Source organism: Stenella coeruleoalba (assembly GCF_951394435.1).
Source record: "Stenella coeruleoalba genome assembly, chromosome: 14".
NCBI lineage: Eukaryota > Metazoa > Chordata > Mammalia > Artiodactyla > Delphinidae > Stenella > Stenella coeruleoalba.
Genome location: NC_137160.1, coordinates 20036384 through 20064305, shown reverse-complemented (window position 1 = coordinate 20064305; position 27922 = coordinate 20036384). Strand labels below are relative to the sequence as shown.

Below are 27922 nucleotides of genomic sequence, written 5' to 3'. Positions count from 1 at the left end.
CCTTCTTTATGGATGCATCAGCATGTCCTTTAATGGGTTTCTCAAAGTTTTCACAAGCTATTTATGAAAGAATCCTGTAAAAAAAATCAAAATAATTGTGTGAATATATATATATATATATTCATTCACACGCACAGAAATTTCCAAATTTTCTGTTGTAAGAAACACACACAGGCACAAAAGGCATCTTAACAGAAAGCAAAGAGAATGAACATTTTTTGAGCACCTTCTAACCTTCCATGTCCCAAGTGTTTTATATTCATTGGAATATTAAAGCGTATGTTAGTTTTCATTCGTTCATTTAATCCCAATACACTCAAGACCTTTTTGTTTTTTTTTTTTTTTTAAACAGTGGAGAAACAGGTTCAGAGCAGTTATTTAACCTGCCCAAAGTCACAGTTAGCAAGTTGGAGGGTCTGGATTGAGAATTTTACCAGACTCCAAAGCTCATGTATCAACATCCTATTCAGTTTAAATGATTAAAAATTCAGGGGTCCAATCTGTCACAGTATCTTTGAATCAAACACCAAACAAACAAAATGCAAACTTTAACATACTTGCTAATCATATTAGTTTACATGGTCGCCTTGCTGTCACCATAATTTCCATCCTTTCCCCCAACTCCATCAGCATAAATCATTCAGCGTCTAAGGGTTAGCAATTCTGCTAACAGTTATCAGGAGAACAGGCTGGCTTCTAAGTAAAGATAAACAGTTAAAATTTGTGGTGTGGGACTCACTCCGAAGACCTTAAGAAAAAAATGAGCTGTTTGGTAAGGCAATCTCTCATTCACTGCTGGGCGGGAGGGAACCCCCGCACGCTGGTCTGGAGGGTTCCCAGCCGGCGAGTCCTTCGGAGCAGCCCGCGGGTCGGCGCAGACCGCGCAGGCGCCAGCCCGGAGCGGCTTCCCTGGAGACCGGGCGGAAGCGGTCGGAAGCTGCCCTGCGGTTGGCCGCTGGGGCGGGACGCAGAAGCAGGGGGTGGAGCCTGAGGAAGAAGGCGACCGCGACGAGGAAGAGGACGCGGCTCTGGGCATGGAGCGGGCCGAGACGTGGGCAGCAGGCAGCTCGCCGGGTGCGCTGGGGCCTGAGGAGCCCGGCGGCCTCCCTTGGTGTAAATGAGCAGCGCGGGGCGGGAGGACTCCCGGGGCAGTGGCGGCGGCCGTTGGGGTGCGACCGTCCCGCCCGGCTCGGGTCCTTTCGTCTTCCGGGCTCCGCTGAGAGAGCTGCCCTTCGCTGCCCGGTGTTTTGAGGCCAAGATCCCGAGAGGGATTTTTTGACCAGTAGTAGGGTGGGCGCGTCAGTTGGTTAATCGAGGTTGCATTTGTAATCCCTGAAACAGCCCAGTGAAAGCGGAAGAGTCCCCGGCCGCCTAAAGGTTGCAGTAGCGGGGGAACTTGTCGCCCGTTTGGCAAAGGTTGGGGCCCCGGCTCAGCCCAGACGGGAAGGGACGGCGCAGCTCGGAACCGGGGACGAGGCACGTCTGCAGTGGCCGCCTCTCCGGTGACCCACTTCCAGCCTCTGGACCCTACTTTGCAGCGCGCCAATCCCCGGGCCTGGGGCCAAGGCTCTCCTTCCCTGCCTCCTAGACCCCCGCCCCCTTTTTAAAAAACTTAAATTTTATAATAATTTTAGATTTACCGAGAGATGCACAGATAGCTTTTCCTAACTTTAACATCTTACATCACCGTGATACATTTGTCAAAACTAAGAAAGTAACATTGGCATACTATTAATGAAAGGACAAGCTTTATTCAGATTTTACCAGTTTTTTTCCACTTAATTTTTTTCTGTTCCGGGCTCCAAACCAGAAAACCACATTGCATTTAGCCTGCCTTGTTTTTAACTGGTGTTAAGAGCTGTAATCTCCTCTGTCTTATCCCTCTGCCCCTTCCCTCAAGACATGAACCACTTTTAAAATTCAGGAAATATTTACTCTGTCTTGCAATTTAGCAAGTATTCATTGGTAGTCTATTATATGCCAGTCTCTGTTTTAGGTATTGGGTATTCAGCATTGAACCAGCTAATCTTGATATCATATGGGAGCTAGATGTAGTCCATCGGGACCCATAGGTTCTGTCTTGTGCTGCTTTGTATTTCAGATTATTTTTTTAATTTAAGGACATGCCACTTAGAATACTTTTTAAGTTGGTTGAAAGATCAGCGTTTAAACTTTTCTGCCCCTTGCAACTTTCTCTAAATTTTCCCATAAACTTCCAAGTCCTAGGATTACCTCTTGCAATCTTCCATTATTGATAATTTTTTTCCTTAAATTTATTACTATCCTGAGAAAAATATAGTATACAAAGAAATAGTAAGTAAACAGGACTGAAGACTATACTGTGGGTGGAGTTTCTCTCATGTCTTTGTAATTTTTAGATGCTTTGACACATGTGATAAATCCAGGAAAAAAACTTTAAAAATCGCTCTGCATTCTTCTTTCTCAGTTGCCGTGTTTTAAGGGGCTGGCAGTTGCTCAGAGGCGATAAGCTGCCTGAATGTATTTTTATGTTTCTTTGCATATTGTGCCACAGTCCATGATCAAGTGGTGCCAGCAGGAAGCTCTTCATCTAGAGTCATAGTACACGTGGATCTGGATTGCTTTTACGCACAAGTAGAAATGATCTCACATCCAGAACTAAAGGGCAAACCTTTAGGTAATTCTGGAGTTTGATACTATTTTCTTTGTATAATAGGATTCATTATTTATTATGATTTATTAACCATATTAATAAATGTTGGAAGCAGTTCTGTGATGCTTTATAGACAGTAGTCTTTGCTTCACTACAGGTGTAAACTTTATAATCGTTTAATAAATGGTGAATGTGACACAAGTAGTATAGTTCACCAAACGGATGAACAGAGAGACCATGATAAACTTTTAGTCTTTTTCTCAATGTTTGAAATTTTACAACCGTCTTATCTCAAGAACAATCTCTTTTATTAATTTTAATGGAAGTTGTCATCTATTCTCTCACTTTTGAAATTAACTCTTGAATTGTGTAACATTCGACAAAATAGTTGGATTTTGAACAGAACCCAAAATGTTAAGGCATACAGTACAAATTTTCCATAAAATCATAAGTATCTTTAAAAGGCAAAGAGAAATTTTACATTGGGGATCTACTTACTATTATGTTGGCTTTTTAAAAAAACTTTCTTTTTTTTATTATATCTTAAATTGGGAAAGTAATTTAAATTTCTGAAAATTTATTTTATGCATGTAGTAAGGATTTATCTTTTAGTAAAAGCATAAAGAGCAATTTTGGTTCACCTGCCGCTTCCCTCTGTTGTCTATTTTGGTTTTGATAAGTCCCCAATTCAACTCAGCCTAGTTGATTTACTAAGGAACAGAGGGATGACTGATGACTAGTTTTTGGTATGCCAAGGTCAGTCTAGGATCTTTAAAATTAAGGCTGTCAAGGAGTTAGGATTAGGGGACCTCAATTTTCTTCTGAAGGCATTTCTAACTAGTAGCATGGTAACAAGATGTTCTGTAAGTAATGATTAGTAAAAAGGTATTGTGTAATTAAGATGCAGGAATGAATGATTACCAGGAAGTGAGGGATATAATGCTGAAAGTTTCTAGGAGAAAGCAGCATAGTCTTCCATTTGTACTAAGCAAATATATGACTACTTAACTTGGGCTGGTGACATAATGGTGAGTCCATTAATCCTGCATTAAAAGACTACTTTTTTAGTTAAGGAAGTTACTAATCTGATTTTTTACATAGTTCACTGGTGAATCATAAATTATTACTTTTGACCCAGTGCTTCTATTTTTGGGCATAATCTGGTATATCAAAAATATACGAAATAATGTTTCTTTGCCTTGTTTATAGTATCAACACTTTAGAAACAAAATGTCTTACATTAGGGGAATGGACATAACCTTTTTTTCCCCATCTACATATTTGTGTTTTACATATTTTAGATGAACGTTACTTTAATAGTGGTAAACAAGTAGTCAACTTGTGTAAAGAGAAAAGCAAATAATTTTAGCAATTTTAAGCTACCGGAAAACTAGAATTTTTAAACAGTCTGTAGATGATCATAACTTAATCATTTTGATAAGGAGGGGGCTCATAATGCCACCTCACTCTCTATAATCTTTTCTGAAGATTACTATGAAGAACAGTTCAATAATTAGAACACTGGGGGAGATCCCTAGTAATTGCTGTAGGTTGGCACTTGTAACAGAACATTGCTTTATATTCATTGGAAAGTTACTCGGAAGACAAGTTAGGTTTTCTAGCAGCAACCGGTAGTTAATTGTACTCAGTTATTTTCATCTGCTTTATTTTTTGGTAAAACATGGCCTAGAGTTATATATAAAGTTATATAGAGTTAATTCTTTGGTTTTGTATTGTTTGAAAAAAATCCTCGAAGGATTTTGTTTGTGTCTTTTTGCAGAATTCATAGAATTGCTCGTTTGTGCTAATTTTTGTTAAATTGTACTTCATAGAGCTTTGATGAATGGAGGCTGTATTTTTTAACTGAGCGCTTTTTATTCTTATCAAAACATGGTATTACAACTATAATATGGAATAAGTAAATTATATTTTAAATTTTATTTTTAATCCTCATAAAATATTTTTCTCATAAAATATTTGTTTCTTATAGGGGTTCAGCAGAAATTTTTGGTGGTTACCTGCAACTATGAAGCTAGGGAACTTGGAGTTAAGAAACTTATGAATGTCAGAGATGCAAAAGAAAAGTGTCCACAGCTAGTATTAGTTAATGGAGAAGATTTGACTCGTTACAGAGAGGTGTCATATAAGGTTACAGGTACGTTACAGGTACAGATTATGGGCAATATAATTTCAGCATTAATTTTTATATAGGATGCCTGTTAACTACATGAATCTTTTAATAAATGTAAAATGCATAAGTCAGTTTCCTTTTATTTTGGGGCTTTCCCATGTAAAAAAAATTTATATGAGAATGACTTAATATATTATGAGTAACGGTGACAAAAATGTATAGTTGGAAGGAATTTGAACTCTGTCATGCTGATGTTTACATAAATATGAGAAAATGTAAAAAAATTTTTAAGTGAGAAAATGGGAGAAGATAAACCAAAAAGAACCAGGTAATTTTAATTATAAGTTTAAATGCCAAGTTTAAATAAACTATGAAGAAATATGCTGTACTCTAATGCACTAATGGGAGTTGAGAGAGGCTTCTGTAATGTTTGATTAACATAATTAAAAACCAATTTGTTAGGAAGTATTAGCAAAGATAAGGAGTATATTTTTTTCTTAGATTTTATGTATATATTAAATATTTCAGTGTAGATAAACTCCCCCTTACTAAGGTTTGGGTTTGAATCTTCGTGTTTTAGTAAATTACAGGAAAAATGAAACCATGTGTTGTACTGGCATATGGCAAATATATACAGTTTTAAAATGTATAAGGATCAGCTTTTTATTTATCTTGTTTGCTATTGTTTTAGTAAATTCTTTTTTTTTTTTTTTTTTTTGCTGTCCGTGGGCCTCTCACTGTTGTGGCCTCTCCCGTTGCGGAGCACAGCCTCCGGACGCGCAGGCTCAGTGGCCATGGCTCACGGGCCCAGCCGCTCTGCGGCATGTGGGATCTTCCCGGACCGGGGCACGAACCCGTGTCCCCTGCATCGGCAGGCGGACTCTCAAGCACTGCGCCACCACGGAAGCCCTGCTATTGTTTTTGTTTACTTGTTCTTTGGTTATTTGTAGCAGTTTTCAGATGAAAGCATTAAATATAATATCCAAGAGCTCTTAGGAATTAACAAGAAAAAGAAACTTAAGAAAAATGGACAAAGGATATGAATAGGCAATTAACAAAAAGAGCAAATTCAACAATGTGGAAAAAGAATGCTCAAATTCATTAGTACTAAAAATAAGAATGTGAGAAAAAGTAGAAACAAAGTATTACAGCCTTTTCAAGAAAGCAATCTAGAAACATGTTTTGAAATTAAAGATACCTATTATGTTCTTTAACCCAATAATACCACTGCTGGGGATTTATCTAATAGAACTAAAATAATGTGTATGTACAAAAATGTTTCTTGTAGCATGGTTCATAATTGCTAAAAATATGGAATGAAAACAATTGCTCACCAGGGTGAGAATGGCTAAATAAACTAAGACTTCTCTATGATAGAATATTATATGGCTATTAAAAAGAATGAATTGGTGCTGTACTGTTTGACTCATAGAGATATGCCTTGTTGAGTGAGTAGAAGGCAAGATGCAAAAACCAGTATCAGGTTTTTTCATATGTGTAAAACAATGACCCAAACCCCTTCCGCCACATATGTGTATATGTCTGTGTGTGAATAGACAATGTGCACAATTATGTGTGTGTATCTGAATACTCAGAAGTTAATTTTTACTGTACATAGAAGAGGTGATATAATACAGACAGTGTGCATCTTGCCTTTGTTCTTGGTGATCTTTCATCTCATTCATATAGCTCTTCCTCATTCTTTTTAGTGCCTGCACAGTATTCTGTTGTATTTTGTCCCAAACATTTAACCATTCCTTTACTGATATGAAGACAGTATGTCCCACTTTATGCCCATTGTCCCTATGTAATTATTAATAGCACCTCCTTTTGTTCAAAAGATATCTTGTAAATTTTGTGGCTTCCCTGATAGTGAGGGATTATTTCTGTTACCAACTTTTTGCTTTTACAAATATATGCTTCAGTAGACATTCTCTTACAGAAATTTTCACATACTTTCATGAAGATATCCTTAAAGTAAGTTCCTAAAGTTTAATTGCTAGATCAAAGATAATTTGCATTAGAAATACTGCTATATGTTGCACTTGAGGTTGTCCCAACATATTGCTAGTATGTATGACAGTATTAGATATTCATAAAGATTTTGCCTATAGGCAGAAAAAATAGTAAATCATTGTTTTGATTTGCATTTCTCTATAAGTAAGTGTGAGCATTTTTTCATGTATTTTTGGTCATTTATATATGTTTTCTGTGAATGGCCTTTCCACTTGGGCCCGTTTTTATTTAGATTGCTCCTCTGTTTTCTGATTGGTTTGTGTCATTGTTTGGGGAAGTTAAGGAAATTAGCCCTTTGATGGTCATGTGTTATAAATGTATTTCCAATTTGTGTTTCATGTTTTTTACTTTTCCAGTTTGTGTATTGTCTGACATTATGTTGTCAGATTTATCAGTCTTTCTCTTATGATTTCTGTGCCACTGCAACTCTTCACAGTGAAAATATCTACTGGAAATTCAATGAGTAAATCTTAGTTTTTATGCTGATTCTTAACTTATAAAGTAGTATCTTGAAAGAATTAAAAATGCACTAATATAATAACAATAAATATTCTAAGTATGATTTATGCATCAATAAAATGTTATTTTGTTAATTTTTTTCATGGTATTATCTGAGTTGAAATAGGAACATAGCCTAATAGTCCTATACTGAATTTATTTCAGACCTATTTATGATGTATAACCTTATTGTTTATTTCATATTTTTATTCTACAGTATTACATTTTTGTCTAGATAGTTTTTTCTCTAATTATAACTCCTCTCTTTGGCCTTGTGTAATCATATGTTTAATAAATGCCTCTTGTTTATGGAGTTGACAAGTTGACAGCAAAAAAGAGGTTAACTTCAGGAATGGATAAGTGATTTATTCCTATGACCTAGTAATAGAACCAATATAATCAATCAATATTCAGTGATCCACCAGCTTTGTGCATGATTCGGTACTTAATTTGCTTTTCTCCTTAGCACTTAACTTGTTCTTTGTTTTTTATATAGTATTGTTTTGATAAACTTTTATTTTCTATCTGTTACTGCTGGACATCAGGTATATACTTTTGGGGAGGAAAAGCAGAGATTGATGAGGGAAATTCAAAAGAATCCTTTTATATGGTCAGACACATTGTCAGTTTTTCCTCAGAGTAGATATATGGTTTTCTCTAGGTAGGTTGAAAGTGATTTTTGGTGGTTACCAGATCACACTGTTGTCTTTATTAATTGTTTTTTCCTGCTGTTATCAGTGTTGGCATCAATAAAACAGAGCTTTCATATTATAGGACTTTAAGAACCTATGCATTTTTATATAATAAGAGGCTAATAGATTGTTTTCTGCCATCCAGCTGGTATCATAGGTGATTCAGAGAGAAGTGAAAATTCTTCTTAATGATTTCAAATTATTAGTTTTAATCCTAAAAATGAGAATTGATAAGTCTTTTTGAACTTATTTCAAATCCTGGTTCAGCTCAATTTAGTAAACGTTTGAGTTATGGACTAGGCATTCTGTTAGAGGCTGGGCATTCAAATACATGTAAGTCATGGGCCATCTCTGCCCTTAAGGAATGTGCTGGAGGGTGACTAATCAAAAAGTATTGCATTGTAGTATATTTTGAAAATTAAGTAACTTTTCTCTTTGGATTAGTATTAACCGGACATTTTAAATTTTATTTTGTTTTGCCGTTTTAAAATTCTTATGAAAAACTTAGCTAGAATATATTATTACTTGTTTTTACTTTTCTAAGCAGACTATAATTTATTCTTTGACCTACTGCTTCAAGATCATAATTAACTATAAGCATTGATGTTTAATGTACTACAGATAGAGAAATTATAGGTATAGGAGATTGAGAAATTTATTGCTATGAGCATCTGCCCAGGAAATGTTATTTTTGGACTTATTTTGTTGGAAAATATTGCCTTTACTCAGAATGTGGTACAGAAAAAAAAAATCCCAGTTAACTGAGGACTTTATTAAAGATATTATGGGACTGTGAATATATGTAAAACCTTTAACAACATATTTTGTTATTTTTTTAAGCATAAAAGAGTTAAATCTATTCTAGTTACAACTTCAGTTACATCTGTGCTCCAATGTTATTTTAATTTAGAGTTGTTGGAAGAATTTAGTCCAGTTGTTGAGAGACTCGGATTTGATGAAAATTTTGTGGATCTAACAGAAATGGTTGAGAAGAGACTAGAGCAGCTTCAAAGGGATGAACCCTCAGCACTGACTGTGTCGGGTCATGTATACGGTAATCAGCGTAAGTGGGTTCTTATTCATTCAATTTAGTAACTAAAAGTATCTACATTTCTTAATGTTCAGTCAGTTCAGAGAGTCGATTATGTCTTTCTGAAAGTATTCTGGCTTTTGTTGGATATATTAGCCATATTTCAGCAGTCTAAGATGATTAAAATCAGGTATTGATATTCCATATTAAATAGGCAGAAAATCGTATTTTGATGACATGTAGCTCAGTGCTTTGTGCACTTTTCATTTCTCTGACACAGTCCTGTATTACGGTTTTTATTTTATTTTTTAATTTTTTGGCTGCATTGCATCTTCGTTGCTGTGCGCAGGCTTTCTCTAGTTGTGAGTGGGGCTACTCTTTGTTGTGGTGCGCAGGCTTCTCATTGCGGTAGCTTCTCGTTGCGGAGCACGGGCTCTAGGTGCCTAGGCTTCGGTAGTTGTGGCACGCGGGCTCGGTAGTTGTGGCACGCGGGCTCAGTAGTTGTGGCTTGCGGGCTCTAGAGTGCATGCTTAGTAGTTGTGGTACACGGGCTTAGTTGCTCTGTGGTCTGTGGGATCTTCCTGGAGTGGGGATCGAACCCGTGTTCCCTGCATTGGCAGGCAGATTCTTAACCACTGTGCCACTAGGGAAGTCCCTGTGTTATCGTTTTTAAAGAGGATGACTCTTCAGGTCATCCTTAAGTTACAGGAGTTGGCTTTTTAGAGTAGTTTTTGATTTTCTTAAAACCATTTTTAAGCAAAATTTTAGGTAGACTAAATTTGCCTTTGCTGTCTCTTTGCTTGTTCACTTCTATTCTCCCAAGGCATCAAGACCCTCCCAAGTTAGCCCTTGTGGAAGCTTGTCCAGGGCTACCTGCCATATTTTGCAAGCTCATATTTAATCAGTTCAAATAATCTTTGCCAACTCTTAGCAAGAAAACAGAATGGTTCCTCTCCTTCGCGTATTAAAGTATGAATGACTGATGGTATTTCCAGGGTTATTTGCATTTGAAAATAAGCTGCAATCAACTCTACTGAATATCTAATTAGGCTTTCAAACATCTTGTGACTGCTGGTGACTTCCAAATCATACCACGTAGAAGGCAAGCTACTCTGCTTTTCTCTAAGACTTGTCCTGACATACTTGCTCATAGGTTTCAGGCAGCATGTGCTTTCTCTTATTCCCCCTTTTTGAGTGCTGGTGGATCAATCTCCAGTCATTATCCACCTCCCTGATATTAAAGAAGAAAAGAAGTAGAGCTACCATTCTGCCTTAGAAGAAGATATGAAGCTTTCATGTGTCTTTTGTACCTGTGCTCTTTTGTCACTTACGAGGTCTGGGTAGCAAGAAGGTTCCAAATGTGTTTCTGTATAATTTTTAAAGCAAACTTAGATTCTATTTGTTAGAACATATTGCAGAGAGCTAGGTCTTATATCCTAAAATATCTAATTCTTCATGAATTCTTCTTTCTCCTCCACGTAAGATTGTGTTAATTTTTTTTTTTAAACCTACAGAAAAGTTGACAGAATGGTATAATGAGAACAGTCATTATGCCCTTCCTTGTAGATACTCCCATTGTTATCATTTTGCCACATTTGCTTTATCTTGCTGTTTATTGATTGGTTGATAGATTGTTGAGCCACTATTACAGACATCATAACACTTGAAATGTAAATACTCCTGAGGATAAGGACTGTCTCATATAACTCTAATGTCATTTTCACACCTAAGAAAATTTGTTTCTATATAATTTCCTTATACTTTTAATAAAAGATCTCTTAAACTGTATACAAATCCAAAATTGTTTTTAATAGCACATACCACTGGTGTGTAAAGTTTAGATTCAGATCTTTAAAGCTGTAATGTTAGCTTTATCATTAATGTAACACTTACTTTTATGCTTACTTCCAGATAAACATGAGTAAAAGTTCTACTAATGTCTGTCGGAATTTTTTATGTGATCAATTTTTGTAATCTGTTAATCATTCAGCACTCCCAGTATGCATTTGCTATCACAGGCCTTGGAATTTACTTGTGGTAGTTACTTTACAGAATTCCTGTGAAGGACAAGAGAGATTAGTTAAGTGTGTAGCAGTATGGTGGTAGGGAAGGGGGGTTGGATATAGATTAAGCCCTTTATCTTTTTAAAACTCATTTGTTAAAAAGAAAATTAAAATTTGTGGTGGTGACTTTTAACAACATTGGCTGTTTTTATAGCTATAAACCTGCATGACATCTTGCACATCAGACTACTTATTGGATCTCAGATTGCAGCTGAGATGCGGGAAGCCATGTATAATCAGTTGGGTCTCACAGGCTGTGCTGGAGTGGCTTCTAATAAATTATTGGCAAAATTAGTGTCTGGCATCTTTAAACCAAATCAGCAAACACTCTTACTACCTGAAAGTTCTCAAGATCTCATTCATAGTTTGAACCACATAAAGAAAATGCCAGGTAAGACAAATATATTTGAAAAATATATATTGGTTTTATTGTATTTCTTTAAGTTTAAAAATTACAGCTACGTGTAATTAATTTTTAGAGCCTGTGTACTCGGCTCTTGGTGAAAACCAAAAAACCTGACGTTTTCTGGAGGGAATCTATATTAGGAATCTATATATATGAAAGTATTTTCCTAGTTTTACCTACTTTTGTATAGTTTGAATATGATTATGAAAGTTATAACCTGGAAACGTATGGTCCTTTATCACAGCATTAAATTTTTTCCTGTGGTAAAGTATGACTGAGTTTTAGTGCAAGAACTTTGTCATAGGAGTTTCGCTAATGAGAAGATTCGTTTGTTTGCTTTCTGGCTCGAAGTTGTATTTGGGATGGTTCCTACCTCCAGATATAAATGTGTGGTATTGTGTATAGAAATCAGTCAAGTTAGCTAATAATTAGCAAATGGTAATGCATTTTAATTGCTCTAGTGACAGTCTTTCTTTACATGGATAATAACTATGATTCTTCAATACTTCCACATTGTTATGTAACAGGTGGTAAAAATTTCATTTTATCAATATCAAGACAGCATTTATTGGTTGTCTCCTTATTCATTATATTATACTATGGTTGTTAGGTTTTCAAGGTGGTTCATAACTCAGAGGTCTTGAGCAGAACAACAACCTAATTTTTAATAAAGTTTGATCTTAGCAAAATACAAATTATGGTATCAAAAGACGTGGTTGATATCTTTATAATATTTTAATTAGCTAATTTTAAAGAGAAAAACTATTGTAACACCGTATGCATCTCTTTTTGCTTAGGTATTGGCTATAAAACTACCAAACGTCTGGAAGCACTGGGTATCAGTAGTGTGCGTGATCTTCAAACCTTTTCATCCAAAATATTAGAAAGGGAATTAGGAATTTCAGTTGCTCAGCGTATCCAGAAGCTCAGTTTTGGAGAGGATAACTCTCCTGTGACCCCCTCAGGACCTCCTCAGGTACGTGGCGATGATGTTCATTTTAACTGAATACTGGTTGTCACATTATTTGAGGTAAAGATTTCTAGTTTTACTACTGTGTTCTTACTATTCTAATTTGCTTTTTAGGTTAGTACATGATCCCTTTCCTATGAGAAGGCTATTTATTATAGTAGATTAATAAATAGTCTTAAATTGAATCTAAGAATTAGTATTTAAGTCTCAAGTTAGCCACTGTGATTGAATACTACTTAATTTTAATAGCCTATATTGTATACAGTAGGCAAAATATTTTAATTTTTAAAAATCTTGTTTTCAGAGTAGTCTAATGGTTTAGGAAATGGAGAAAGGTATAATCACCCAGATAACATTGATGAATTTTTTTCCTGAGGGATAATAATATATACATTATCCCAGTTAATCTTCACAGTGAGTCTTCCAGGTAGTTAGTACTATTGTTTATACCTTTTCCCCCTCCCTTACTCCCTCTTCCTCCCATTATTTTTTTAAGATGAAGATACTGTACTTTAGAAAGGTTAAATAACTTGCCCAAGGTTAAACTCAGATTCAAGTCCTAGGAGATTAAGAGCCTCACTGTAATTGTACAGTAAAGCGTGGCATTGGTACTAGAGCTTTGTAATTTTCTTGACTTCCAGTGCACTTTCTAGTGGAGTACAATAACTTGCAGATAAAAAGATTTAATATAAAAGTGAACTAAATGGCTCAAACTAAGTACATGAGGTAAGTTAGTAAAGAATGTGTTGAATATTTATTTAACATACACACTGATAATTGGAGATGTTTATTTGGGTTTTTATTAATCCTTATTTGTGCTTCTTTGGTAGTCCTTTAGTGAGGAAGATTCATTTAAAAAATGTTCATCAGAAGTTGAAGCTAAAAATAAGATTGAAGAGCTACTTGCTAGTCTTTTGAACAGGTGATTTTTCCATTTTGCCGTATCATCTTATAGATTCTGTGTATAGTACATGGAAAGAATATTTGATGTTCTATCTTGGAACTTACCGATTAACTGGAGACTAAACATGCAAAGATAGATCATTATAAAGTAACAGATGTTTTTAACTAAATTTAATTCATCTACTTCCATTGGTCTTAATTTTAGTAACATTGTGGTTTACTGTGGATCTTAAGCTGCTGATCATTAACCTAAGGGAGTTTTATGGGTATCTCTAGAATCACGGCACCTATAAACTTTGTGATGATTGAGGATAGGAAATTGATGGAGAAAGCAGAAGAACCCTTTTATCTCCTGTGCCTCGGACCATGTGCAAGAAAATGGAGTCAGATGAAGGAATAGCTTAATGGGATTATGTGTGAGCAGTGAGAGTGATTGTGGGTATGTGCAGGGTTACTGGCCTATAAATACATGAGGAGTGTCAATTGGGATTATGAGTATACAAATAGCATTGCATAAACTGAACAAGACATTTAGTTTTCTGATGCCCCTTTGCCATCATATATCTATTTCTCAGTACTCCATTTCTTTTCCTCCCATTTCTTTGATTTCTCAAAGTGAGGTGTCAGGGATCTAACAGTTTTGGGTAGGTGTGCTTCTGTAATGATGCTAGGATGGCTAATGTGACTAGAGAAAATGGTTTTTGGATGACTGTAACTCTCAGAAAACTGATAAAGTGATATTTCCTTCAACTTCGCAGTCATGCAACATGCATTGCAATCCCATGTCTTGAGCAGGGCCGCGCAGCTCATCATTTGCTGCATGCAACTGGCTGGCTATATGACCCAGCTTCAGTGATATGACTCAGGCTGAGCCTGTGACTATGCTAGTGAAACTGGGTTATCTGCTTTGTTTCAGCTAAATATAAGACTACTGTGAAATGCCTGGTCACTGGAAAAAGTTGTGTACGTAGAGAAACCACAAGAAGTATACATTTTATAGGTTCTCTTATTTGAAGCATCAACCCAGAAATGAGTCTAGATGCTCTAAACCTGTGAAATAACTATTAACCATTTCTCCTTATCTCTGCTTGGCATTCCCTTTTCTACATAGTGGCCCCTTGTATCAGTGACTGAGTTGTATAATGCCATCTAAGTAAATGGCAAAAAAAATAATTGTGCGTGTGTGTGAATGTTCTCAAGCATATGATAATTAATACTATAGATATGTAAGAGGTATAAAATCATACATCTAGGCACTGGTCCATTAATCCATTCCCTAGGCACTGGTCTTAAGATTGCTTAGAGTATAACCTTTTTCTAGTATGTCTTAATTAGTTATAGGAACCAAATTGCACTCTTTGAGTTGCATATTAACTTAATAGAACTGGAAGATGTTTAAACTAGTAACATGTTTACAGGAACCATTTAAGATATTATCTTAATAAAGCAGCAGTCAAGAAGTTTTGTGATAAAGCAATAAGAAAAAAATTGTTTACTACAAAAATCCAAATTTTCTAATTCAAAATCAATTTGAGTATGTTTAATAATACTTGTATTTTATGTTTGTGACACATATAGAAAGGAAAATGTTATTCTTTGATGACATTTATTTTCTCTAGTAATTAGATTTTCTACTTTATAAGCGGATTTTCCATGTCATTAAAAGTTTTGTTTTCAACACTAAAACCAAGATTATTTGGATGGAACACTTTTTAAGATGCATGGACAAGTACTTACCTTCCTAAACATAGTATATAATTAGCCTTTCACATTATTTCTCTAAAGCCATATAATGGTGATATTACTGACTCCCTTGGATCTATTTGAGGAGTGCTTTTTGACGGAAATAATCTCATTAAAAAATTTTTTTTTGTAATCTTATTTTTTTTACATGTGTAAAAAATTGTCATTTTTTAATATATTTGCTTCTGTCAGTAAATGATTCTCTCTTTCTTAAATTTCCTGCTGATTTTAATATGTTGCTTTTAGTTATGTTTTGGATTTGGATTGTAAAATGGCTTGTTATTATTATATCTTATCTCTTTTCTTTTTCTGATAGCACTCAATTCTGCATGAGGCCTGAGAGCCTTATTTAAGTTTCAGAGCTTTATTATGTAGACTTTGTGAAGTTTGCTTGGACTATTCAGGGACCTTTATTGCCTACTGCCTAATTATCAACTGTATTTATAATTGTTACAGTTACTAAATCTGGCACCTTTAGGTAAATGAGGTATATTGGACCATTAAAAAAACTTTAGATAATACTTTTTCTAATTCCTTGTTTCCTCTTTCTCTTTATTTTTAGAGTCTGCCAAGATGGAAGGAAGCCACATACAGTAAGATTAATAATCCGTCGGTATTCATCTGAGAAGCACTATAGCCGTGAGAGTCGTCAGTGCCCAATTCCATCCCACATAATTCAGAAGTTAGGGATAGGTAATGGACTAATTTTCTGATAATTTAATTGGCAGGTCGAACTCTTAAAAAAACAAATTTTGAGTTAGAAATATGATCCAAAGATGGGTAGTCTTCACAGGGAGTTAGTGAACTATTAAATACTTTTATTCTATATGAAATTTTCACTAGAAAACTTTGTTGTTTTTTAATAGATATTAAAAGTAAAGACTCAGTTAGGAATGCTTCCCAACTCCAGAGAAAACAAAACTATGGTAATTAATTATATAGCACGAGATAACTTCTTTATGGGCATTTAGATTGTTTCCAGTTTTTGACTGTTAGAAAAATTTGTTACGAAAAATGGTGCTGTGAACATTTGTGTGCAAGTCATTGGGCAAGTATATGCTTTTGTTCATCTTGGGTAGATTACAAGGAGTGGAATTCCTGGGTTGTATGGTAAAGTTGAACTCTAAACTGACACATTTTTTTTCAAAGTGAATATAACAATGTAGATTCTCACCAACAAAGTATAGAGGGTTCCAGTGTTTTCATATTCTCACTGACATTTAGTACTGTCATTTTATTTTATTATACTCATTCTCATGACTGTGTAATGGTATTTCATTGTTTTGTTTTTTCTTCTTATATGGATAGTACTTTTGATATCATCTAAAAATTCTTGGCCTAACTCAGAGGTCATAGATATTTCCTCTTATGTTTTCTTCCAGAAATTTTATAGTTTTAAGATTTCTACTTAGATCCACTTTGAATTAATTTTTATGTGTTGTGTAAAGTAAGAGTCTTAGTTCCTTCTTTTCCATGTGGGTATCCAGTTGTTCCACAGAATTTGTTGAAAAGAATGTTCTTTCCTCTTTGAATTGCCATAGCACCATTGTCAAAAACTAATTGACCATAAGTGTAAGGGTTTATTTTTGACCTTCTTATTCCATTGATCTATATGTTTATCGTTATACCAGTTCCACCCTGCCTTGATACTTTGTTGTAAGTTTTGAAATTAGGTAGTATAAGTTCTCTAGCTTTGTTCTTTTATGAATAAGAATTGGATTTCTTTATTTGTTACAAGTTTATTCTGATTTTCTATTCATTTTGAGTCAGTTTTGGTCATTTGTATCTTCTAGGAATGTATGCATTTCATCCCAGCTGTCTAATTTGTTGTCATGAAGTTGTTAATATTCCCTTATGATCCTAATTTTTGTAGGGTCTGTAGTGATGTCCTCTCTTTCGTTCTTGATTTTGGTAATTTGTGTATTCTTTTTTTTTTTTTTCCCTTGGTCATTCTAGCAAAGGTTTATCAGTTTTGTTAATCTTTTCCAAGATTCAACTTTTGGTGTCATTGATTTCTCAATTGTCTTTCTACTTTCTATTTCATTTATTTCTGCTCTGATCTTTGTTATTTCCTTCTTTCTGCTTGCTTTAGGTTTAATTTGCCTTTCCACTCCTGGTTTCTTAAGATGGAAGCTTACATTATTTATTTTATACTTACCTTCTTTTCTAATAATTCAAGTTTAAAGTTATACATTTCTTTCTGAGCAGTGCTTTAGCTGCATTCCATAAATTTTGTTGTGTTTCTTTTTCATTAACGCTAAAGTAGTTTCTAATATCCATTGTGATTTCCTCCTTGACCCTTAAACTTATTTAGAAATTTGCTGTTTAATTTCCAAATATTTGATTATTTTTCAAATTTCTTTTTGTTGGTTTCCATTTTGATTTTAGTTGATCAGAGAACATACTTAAAGTAACTTCGATCCTTTTACGTATATTGTGCCTTATTTTGTTGCCTAGCATATGGTCTACCCTGGAGAATGTTCCGTTTGCATTTGAAAAGAAGAGTTGAGCAACACTATCAAACCATTCTACTTAACTAAAATTTATGGACTACTTCTCCAAAATAGCATTTTTGAATGACAGTTTGTCTGGATATATAATCCTTTACTGGTTTCTTTCTATACTTTGAATATAGTATTCCATTGCTTTCTGGTTTTCATTATTTTTGATGAGGAGGCAGCTGTTAATAGCTTAATCAGGAGAGATTCCTGTTACTAGTTCCAATCAAGAGAGAATAACCACACAGAAATTTGAACAGGGAAAGTTTCAAAGAATTACCAAATTATGATAGGGGAGTAACTATAAAGATATAAAGATACTCTAAGAGGTACCCGAGCGCTAAGAAAAAGTATCCAAGGAAGGGCAAACTTGGAAAAGAGAGTCCTCTTACCCCTCAAGGAGAAGGTGTGGTTGCAGAACACTGAATGGTAGAGAAATCCTTTGAGTTACCTGGCCCAGAGCTGGTCCATAGTTATTGGGCAAAGAGAATACCATGCTCTGATCTACAGATGAGCTGAGGCTGATTGGTGGATGCACAGGAGGTGTTGGGATATTGGGAGTTTGCTCACTGGCAGGGCAGCGCATGAGCTGGGGTATGCAGGTGTCCATGTTGAGAGGGCTTCTGTTAACAATCCTCCAGGATGTGGGCAAGCTGAGACTGGTAGGTGTTTATGCTGAAGGAATCTTCATTCTTCTGCTAGTGCAAAGGTGGAGGGTATGGTGCCTGCACAGGAAGAGCTGGAGGAAACAACCTTCTGTGGCATGTGCAAGTCAAGCCTATTAGGTGGGTATGCAGGAAGGGTCAGGGTGCTGTTTATGGCACAGGCCTGGTATGTGCAGTGTTTGAGTTGCTAGTGCCATGGTAACATGGTCACTAGGCTTAGACTGGGGCTGGAGGTTGCTGAGGGACTGAGCATTCCACACACACGTGGTATGGCACAGCACTATTGGATATTTCCACACATATGTACTGCACACAGACCATGTTACGGGAGCAAGAAAAGGTAAATGACAGTACATCGGAACCAGGAAGAGAAACACCCTTTCTCCTTTAATGGTCCCCCAGTTCTCTCTACTGACAAAACTTAACAGTTGAGTTCAATGTAAAAAAAATTTTAGAGTCCAATGCATTATCACACAGCAGTTACTGAAGTCTGATTTGTAGCTGAGAGGCAATAAATTGTTACCAGGCACAGTTGTATTGTTGTTCTCCTTTATGTGATGAGTTATTTACCTCTCTGTCTTTTTCAGCAGTTTGACCATGGTATATCTAAGTGGTTTTGTGTGTGTGTGTGTGTGTGTGTGTGTGTGTGTGTGTGTGTGTGTGTGTGTGTTTATCCTACTTGGGATTTATTGAGATTCTTAATTCTGTAGACTAAATTTTTAGATGAAATATGGGGAGTTTGGGGCTCTTATTTCTTCAAATATTCTCTCTTCTTTTTCTTTCCTTCTGGGACTCTCATTGCACATATGATGGTGTGCTTGATAATAATGTCCTATAGGTGTGTGCAATTCTATTCATTTTTCTTCAGACTTTTTTTCTTCTTTATCAGATTAGATAATTTCTTTTGAGCTGTATTCAAGTTCTCTGATTCATCTGTCACCTCAAAACTTTGTTACACATCTAGTGATTTTGTTGTTTTGGTTACTATACTTTATAACTCTAGAATTTCCATTTGTTTTGTTTTGTTTGTATGTTTGATTCTGTTTCTTTATTGAGACTCCCTCTTTTTTGGTAGTGGTTATTATATCTTACTTTACTTCCTTAAAATGATCTTCTTTAATTCTTTGAAAATATCTATAATCGCAACTTTGAAGTCTTTGCTAAATTGAACTTAAAGTCAGTTTCTATTGACTGCTTTTTCTGCCTGAGTAAGAATCACATTCCTGGTTTTTTTTTTTTTGTATGTATTGTAATGTTTTGTTGAAAATTGGACTAGATAATGTATTCTAGAAACTCTGGATTTGGATTTTTTTTCCCTGTGGGCTTTTTTCTCCTTTTCTTTCTTTGTAACCTGTCTGGACTTAAGCTGCAGAATCTACCTGCCCTGTGATGTGTTGCCCCTGATCTCTCTGCTTAACTTTTTTTCTTTTTTTTAATTTAAATTTAAATTTTTAATTTTGTCTTCTTAGGAGATTACCCTGTGTCTGCATAGTTTGGTGGTTAGACAATAATTGGTCAAAGGTTTGCTCAAATACAACAGCCTGGAAGGCTTTCATTTTCTGTCAGCAGACAAGTGCTTGGGTTGGAGAGCACTTTCAAAATTTAGGCCTTTTTCAAATCTGCCTTGGCCTTTATTTTCGGCTCGTCCCTCTTGCACCTCCCCTGGTATACTTGCTGCCATTCTGGTGAGAGACATATGGAAAGCTTGGCTCCTCTCTGTGTGTGCAGCTCTCAGTCAGTTGGGGTTGTGAGGAGAGCTTATCTAGTCCCTCTGTGGTTCTCTCATTTCCAGATCTCCTGGTTAAATTTATGGCTGGTCCATTGATCTTTCACTCATCCCAACCACAGTTGCCACCCCAGGCTCAAGAGCTATGTGATTTCCTTTGTTTCCTACCAAGTTTGTTCATTTTTCTGGCAACACTGCTGGGTGTGGGCTTTTGCCCTCTACCTCAAATCAGGTCAGTCCTTTCTGGCAGCAAAGCTTCCGGCTTTCACAGCCAGCCTCATCCTGGTAAAACTACTATACAAACCGCACTGTGTAAATGGGGATACAAGCAACTCCAACCAATAAGGCTGCTGTCCCCACTTCATTACCTAAGTTCCAGCAGCTTTTCATAAATCAATGCTTCTCACTTTATTTGCCTTTGGTTCATTCCAGAATCTCAGAATGATTATTTTTGACCATTTTGTTCAGTTTTATTTTAATTTTATGGGGAGATTTTCTGACCTCATCATTCTCCCGTAACTAAAAGTTCCATATTTCAAATCTTCTGAAAACTTTAACTCATTTGGCAGTTGGTGTTAGTGTTGAGCTGTCCCAGTTCAGTAAATAATGTCAAGATGTCCCAATGATATCTATAGGATTTTAACTTCTTAATCTAAGCAATATAAATTAGATTAAGCTCTTAATATCAATTATGATATAATGTGTTTAGATATTGTCTTCTTAAACGTTTTATTTAGGAAATTATGATGTGATGACCCCAATGGTTGATGTACTTATGAAACTTTTTCGAAATATGGTGAATGTGAAGATGCCATTTCATCTTACCCTTTTAAGTGTGTGCTTCTGCAACCTTAAAGCCCTAAATACTGCTAAGAAAGGGACTATTGATTATTATTTAACACCATCATTATCAACAACTTCACGCTCTGGCAAGCACAGTTTTGTAAGTACACTGTTACTGGATTTGTATGGTTAAATTTAGAGATATAAATTTGTGTTTAACTGATATAAGTTAGAGATTCTTTTGGGTGATATGATTTGAATGACTTACTTGTAATAGTGCCTTTCATATTATGGTTTCTAGCCTTAAGTATACTGTACTGTGACCTAAGAATAAAACATAAACATCGCTGGATAAAAGAGAAAACCTTGATAGAGGTTCTCTGTTTTGGAACTGTTAAAACATTTTATAACAGTATATAGGAATATGATGATTAGCTCACATGAAAATATTTTCAAATACTGGAAATCTAATCTTGTTGTCAATTTATACATAAGCTACCAGTGACGCCCCCCCGCCAAATGTCTTTGTTCAAATATTTAAATTTTCTTGGTTTTGAAATTACATAAAATTCTGGTAGCAATATTGATAGAATATGACTCCTCATTTTACAACTGTAGAAATTAAGAGTGTGGCAATAGAGAGGCAGAGGCTAGTCATATTTTCACATGACTAAAAGAAAATGCAAACTTTTGTTTACCAAATGCTTTAAAAAATAATCATCTTTTACTAAATTGTTTATGCCTACAATTAACTCTTAATTTTATTTTATTTATTTATCTATAAATTTTATTTATTATTTATTTTTGGCTACATTGGGTCTTCGTTGCTCCGCACAGGCTTTCTGTAGTTGTAGCGAGTGGGGGCTGCTCTTCGTTGCGGTGCGTGGGCTTCTCATTGCAGTGGCTCCTCTTGTTGCAGAGCACGGGCTCTAGGTGCGTGGGCTTCAGTAGTTGTGGCACATGGGCTCAGTAGTTGTGGCTCACGGGCTCTAGAGTGCAGGCTCAGTAGTTGTGGCACACGGGCTTAGTTGCTCCGCTGCAGTGGGATCTTCCCGGACCAGGGCTCGAACCCCTGTCCCCTGCATTGGCAGGCAGATTCTTAACCACTGCGCCACCAGGGAAGTCCAACTCTTAATTTTAAATGTTTTTATTATTTTCTTTATTATTATTGTTTAATCAGTCATTATAATTTTAGTAATATTTTCATTTACATTTAAGCTTATAATGAGAACAGAATAGTGTTATGGAAATACTGAATTAGTGCCCTCTTCTAATTACTTTTTTTTCGGTGACCCTTTTTATTCTGTATATTAACTGACATTTAAAAAGATGTTTACTTTTTAATTAGTCTGTAGAATGAGAATTAAAGGTCTCTCATCCACAGTAGTATTAGAGAGTAAACATAAGTGAAAGTACCTTGTACATGTCTGGCACACAGTTCATGCTCAATAAAAACAGTGACCCAAATCTCTTCTCCTTTTACTTTTTGGAAGTTACTAATGTGTTGATGTTTCCTGAATTATATATGACTATCTGTACATTTTTATGGTGCTTGAAACTAGAGGGAAAATTAGGCAAATTAAAATGGAAGGTGTTTTAAAATTTTTATTTCATGTAAATATAGAATAGTGTTACATCTTAATAATGATACTGGGTTTTTACCATAGAAGTATTTTTTTTCTTTCTGTTAAATGTTACACTTCAAAAATAGGGAATTTTAGAAAACCAGCCCTTGGTGCTATCTGTGCATATACATATGTTTTAGATACCCTTGGTGAATCATTTTATTTTTATAGGCCACCAGTCTTTTTATTCACAGAATTGAAAGTTTGAATACATGATTAAGGTCCTTTCCAGGTTTCCAGTACATACCTACCTTCTGGCTCAGTGCTTTCTAGGAAGGAAGCCGTCTTCCTGGAATCGTGAGTAAAGATCCACACAGTTGTGTGACTAATTGTGGTGGATTGATCATTTCTAGTTGTTTGGAACTGGCCAAAAGGATTGAAGTTATAGAGTAGGATAGAAACATGTTGGTTGGATAATAGCTACAATCACACTTCAGCAGCATGAATGTTTAAAAGATATCAGTTATCTAAATTTTTCTGTTACCCTTGTATTCTAGAAAATGAAAGACACTCATATGGAGGATTTTTCTAAAGACAAGGAAACAAATTGGGATTTTCTACCAACTGGAAAAATTGAAAGTACAAGAACTGAGGAGTCTCCACCAGATACTACAAGTTTTTCTAAAGAAAAAGACAGTAATGAACTTCCACTCTCCTCACTTCCTGCGGGTATTGACCAAGAGGTCTTTAAGCAGCTTCCAGTAGATATTCAAGAAGAAATCCTTTCTGGAAAATCTAGAGAAAAAGTTCAAGGGAAAGGAAGTTTGAGTTGTCCATTACGTGCTTCTAGAGGAGTATTATCTTTCTTTTCTACAAAACAAATGCAAGATGGTTCCTTAAATCCTAGGGATCATTTATCCAATACCAAACAGATATCCTCTGTATCTCCCTGTGAACCAGGAACATCAGGTTTAAATAGCAGTAGTTCCTCTTATGTGTCTAGCCAAAAGGATTATTCACATTATATAGACAGTAACTTAAAAGATGAACTAATGAGTCAAGGACCTAAAGAGTCTCAAGGATTCCACTTTTCAAAAACAGACCCTGCTGTATCTGTTTTCCATTCATTTCCAAATGTGCAGAGTGAGCAACTTTTCTCCAAAAACTGCACTACAGACAGCCATAAACAACCAATGGCAACAGTCTTTATTCATGAAGGACTTACAGAAAATAGAGAGCAAGATTCTACCAAAGAGAAAATTACTTTTCCTTCTGACATTGATCCTGAAGTTTTCTATGAACTACCAGAAGAGGTACAAAAAGAACTGTTGGCTGATTGGAAGAGAACAGGATCAGATTTCCACACTGTACATAAATAAGCATGCTCAGAAAAAAGGGAAAGACGTTCTCAGATTAACAGTTTATTAAGCTCTTCTAAATTAAACACTAATACTTTCAATAATGTAGAAACACAATATAAAATGTTCCAGATAAAGCAAACATAGTTATGGGAAGTAAATTCTGGCACAAAGCATAAAAATATTCGTAACAGAAATAATGTAAAATGTTACCTTCCTCTTATTTCTAAAGCTATTTTATATTGCTTTTCAATAAAAAGAATATCATGGTCAGCATTAGTACATTTTCCATTCATTGTGGAAACATTGGGAGGAAGATATATATGACTATATAAAAAATAGAGTGGCCAAATCATTGGTATGCTGTACCAAAGAGCAGGTTTTTTCTATGAACTATGGAGTTGCTCAAGAAATTCACCTCATTAGGAAATAGCTATAAGAAATTCTATTGCCTGCTAAAAATGTATGTCTTTGACTGAAGTACTATGTACCATTCGATAAGTTGATTTAAAAAAAATACCAAAGCAATGTATATTCAATTAATGATTCTTAGTATACCTAGAACCTACCTCAATGCCTGGCACACAGAGGGTGCTCAGTAAGTACTGAACGAATGAGTTGTGTGGCAGAGGCCCAGCAGGGAATTGGTCTGGGGAGTGTATTTGTTGTAAAGAACTAGAAGGAACTCTCCATACAAGTTGATTAAGGGAAGGATGACACTAGAAATTCAAAGTGATAGGTCTTTAAGAATGTCAGATAATGGAAGAAGTCCATTTCCTCTGGCCAGTCTGTAGGGTCTAAAAACAATGGATTAGGTGTGTTTTAATCTCTACAATTTTGTAGATGAAGATTTGGAGATGAGATTAAGGATATCATACACAGTGACTAAATTGATGGGTATCCTATTTCTCCCATTGTTGTTGCGTTCCCCTTTTGCCTTCAAGATTAAGAATCAGATATAAGCTTGTGGACATTTTATAATTTGCAGGACATAGAGAATGTTTCTAGAAGGCACCAAAGTGTGGGTCAGCATTGGATTGGAGTAGGTCTGTTCTCAAGTTTATATCCTTTCCAGATATAAGAAAGAAAGGATGATAAAAATAAAGTGTACAAACGTGAATAAAAGTTGTTTAAAAATATTTTCTTCCTGGTGAGGACCTTTAATTAGTTTTAGATTTCTTGACATCTGAAAATTCCCTAACAAGGATTTTTAACAGGGAGTTGGGGTTATCAAAAACAATAACTTGGAGCAAGAATGTCAGAAATTATTTACCATGCAAATATTTAGTGCTTAGGATCAAAGGCTATAGAATTTTCTACATGCAGTATTCTGGTAAGGTAGTTAAAATTCATATGAAGGGATATATTACTTTTTTGGATAATACATTTTTACAAAGTTTCTAATAATCCTTGTAATTGTTTCAGCCAGAAATCACTGGACAACTGAAAAGTTAGAAAAAAAAAGGTTAAGAAAAGTAAAGTAAACAGTTTGGGACAGTTTAAAAAGAGAAAATGAAGTAGTAAAAAGTACACTTTCTTAAATGAGAATGCAAGGGGTATATCACCGCTCTGCTATTTATTTATTCTGTGGCCTTAAGTTGGTCTTTCAACATCTTTGTGCCTCAGCGTCTGACTTTTTAGATTATCTTTTTATCTCTATCTACTTTTAATAAAATAATCTCTTTTTTCTTTGGTGTTCTACAGGTTTACTATAATGTTTGGAGATGTGAATTTCTTTTTATTTATTCTTGGTGTATGCTGGCTTTCTGTATCTTTCAATTCATTTTAGTTCTATTAAATTTTTAGCCACTCTTCAAATTCTGCTGCTCTATTCTTCTAGGACTCTGATTGCACAAATGATGGACTTTCTTACTCTATCATGTCCTTTAATCTTTCATATTTTTCATCATCTTGTTTGTGCTGCATTTTGGTTAATTTCATCAGCTCTGTGTCTTATTTAGTAATTCATTTTTCAGCAATGTCTGATCGATTTAAAAACACTAATAATGGTTTTAATGTCAGTAGTTATATTCTTCATTTTATTCTTTTTCTAATCTTCCTGTTTATTCATTATAGTCTCTTGTAAGTCCATTTCTAATTTTAAAATTTTCATAAATATTTCATATTCTATTTCTGATCATTTCAGTATTTTAAGTCTTATAAGTCTAAATTTTTGTGTGTACCATTGTGTACTAAATACTGTTGTGTACTATTTTGGCTTGTTTTCTTTAGTGTGTGGCTAAGCTAAATCTGTGGGAAAACAAAGGACCTAAATTGTGTATACTTTCCTTCAGATGTGATTTTGCATTTGCTTCCAGTGAGGCAGTACCAAACCCATTGGCACCACTGTAGCCCCGGCAAGGTTCCTGACTGAATGCAGTTTGTCTTTGTCTTATTTTCAGCACTCAGACAAGTTTGCTTCTTGCCTGATGCTTCCTGCTCCTTTCCTGCTTTTGTTTCAGCTCAATTTTTTTTTCCCCTGTGTGAGTGTAGAGGGATGGGACCTGGAAATTTCTCTTATATAGCACAACCCAGCAATGAATTAAATCGTTTGTTTTCTTCAGAATCTAGTGTTTTGTATTGGGAGAACACTTAAGAGTATCTATCCCACCATAGTGCAGAAGTGCAAGTCTGTTTGGATTTACTTTTTCCATCTTATTTTGTGCTTTCTATTTTTTTCTTTTTCTATGCTATGCTTCTTTCCCATCCTTATCCCTTTCCTGTCTTCCTTTTGGCTTGGTTGAATTTTCTATTTTCCTTCTACTGATTTGAAATTTAAACATTCTAAGTTTTTGATTACCCTTAAAAATTTAACATACTTAACATCTAAAAATTGTATATATCTGTACCCTCTTTCCAAACAACAACACAAAGATGTTAAAATATATTAATTTTAATCAAATTCCTCTAGTTCTTTATATAACCTCCAAATTGGATATTGTTAGTATTTTATATAGTTAATGTTTGGGTTTGCTCACATGTTTATCTTTGTTGGTGGGGGGGAGGCTCACCTTTTTTTCTTGTATTGCAGATGTTTCTTCAAAATAGGATTATTTTTACTTTCTAAAATTATGTCTTCAGAACTGTGGATTTAGAATTGACTTCTCGGGTTTTAAAATATATTTACTTTTATCTTTGGAGGTCTGCAGTTTTTACTATATGTCAAAATATATATTTATTTTTATCATGTTTGGGATTTGGGTGCTTTCTGAATCTGCAGATTTATGTCTTTCATTGAATCTGGATTAATATCAATATTTTAAAATTTCTATTGTCAAATATGTGTATAGGAAAGTACATAAATGAATGGACATGTTAATGGGTAATCATAAGCGAAAACTATGTAACATCCAGGTCAAGAAATAAAATATATCAAGGGATCAGGAAGTTTGGAGTTTTTTTTTTAATTGAGATATAATTGATATATAACATGTTTCATGTGTAAAACATATTGATTCAGTATTTGTATATATTGCAAAATGACCACCATAATAAGTCTAGTTAACATCTGTAACCACACAGTTAATTTTTTTTTTCCTTGTGATGAGAACTTTTAAGATCTAAGGAAGTCAAGAGTTATTCTTGGAGTTTCATTACATAGGGAGGATTTAGTAAATTATTGGCCATGTGATTGAACTCCATCTCCAGCTTCCCTGTCCTACCCTCCCTGGATGTCAGACTGGCTCAAAGCCTCAACATTCTAATCAAGTGGTTGGTCTTTCTGATGTGGACTATCTCCATCCTAAGTCATCTTGTTGATATAAGCTATCTAGGGACCCACAACGAATCACCTCATTAGCATACATTGTCAGTGTCCATGATGAATAACAAAGACACTCCCATTTGGGAAATTCTAAATGTTTTAGGAGCTCCATGCCAGGGACTCTGGACGAAGATCAGAAAACTTCTTCATTCTACTGCAGAACATTTTGAAATAAGTTTTGAGATGTTTTATGGCCCCAAATGTGCTGTAACTAAGTAAATATTCTGTGTGTGCTTGAATATGTATTTTGCTGTTGGTGGAGTGTTGTATAAATGCCAATTAATTTAGTGTTCAAGTTTTTTTTTTTTACATTTTTAAAATTCATTCATTCATTTATTTTAACATCTTTATTGGACTATATTTGTTTTAAAATGGTGTGTTAGTTTCTGATTTATAACAAAGTGAATCAGCTAAATGTATATATATATATATATCTCCATATCCCCTCCCTCTTGCATCTCCCTCCCACCCTCCCTATCC

General features: G+C 35.1%; 1 protein-coding gene across 1 annotated transcript; it reads left to right on the top strand.

The window, feature by feature from the left end:
• Window positions 1-811: 811 nt before the first annotated feature.
• On the top strand, window positions 812-27051 carry POLI (DNA polymerase iota). The gene is made up of 10 exons (XM_079943348.1): window positions 812-1074; window positions 2534-2656; window positions 4623-4787; window positions 8880-9032; window positions 11217-11453; window positions 12266-12444; window positions 13269-13360; window positions 15647-15777; window positions 20711-20916; window positions 22879-27051. Exons 1-10 carry the CDS (start codon window positions 1035-1037, stop codon window positions 23698-23700), a joined length of 2148 nt encoding a protein of 715 aa, XP_079799474.1. The 5' UTR covers window positions 812-1034; the 3' UTR covers window positions 23701-27051.
• The last annotated feature ends 871 nt before the right edge of the window (window positions 27052-27922 follow it).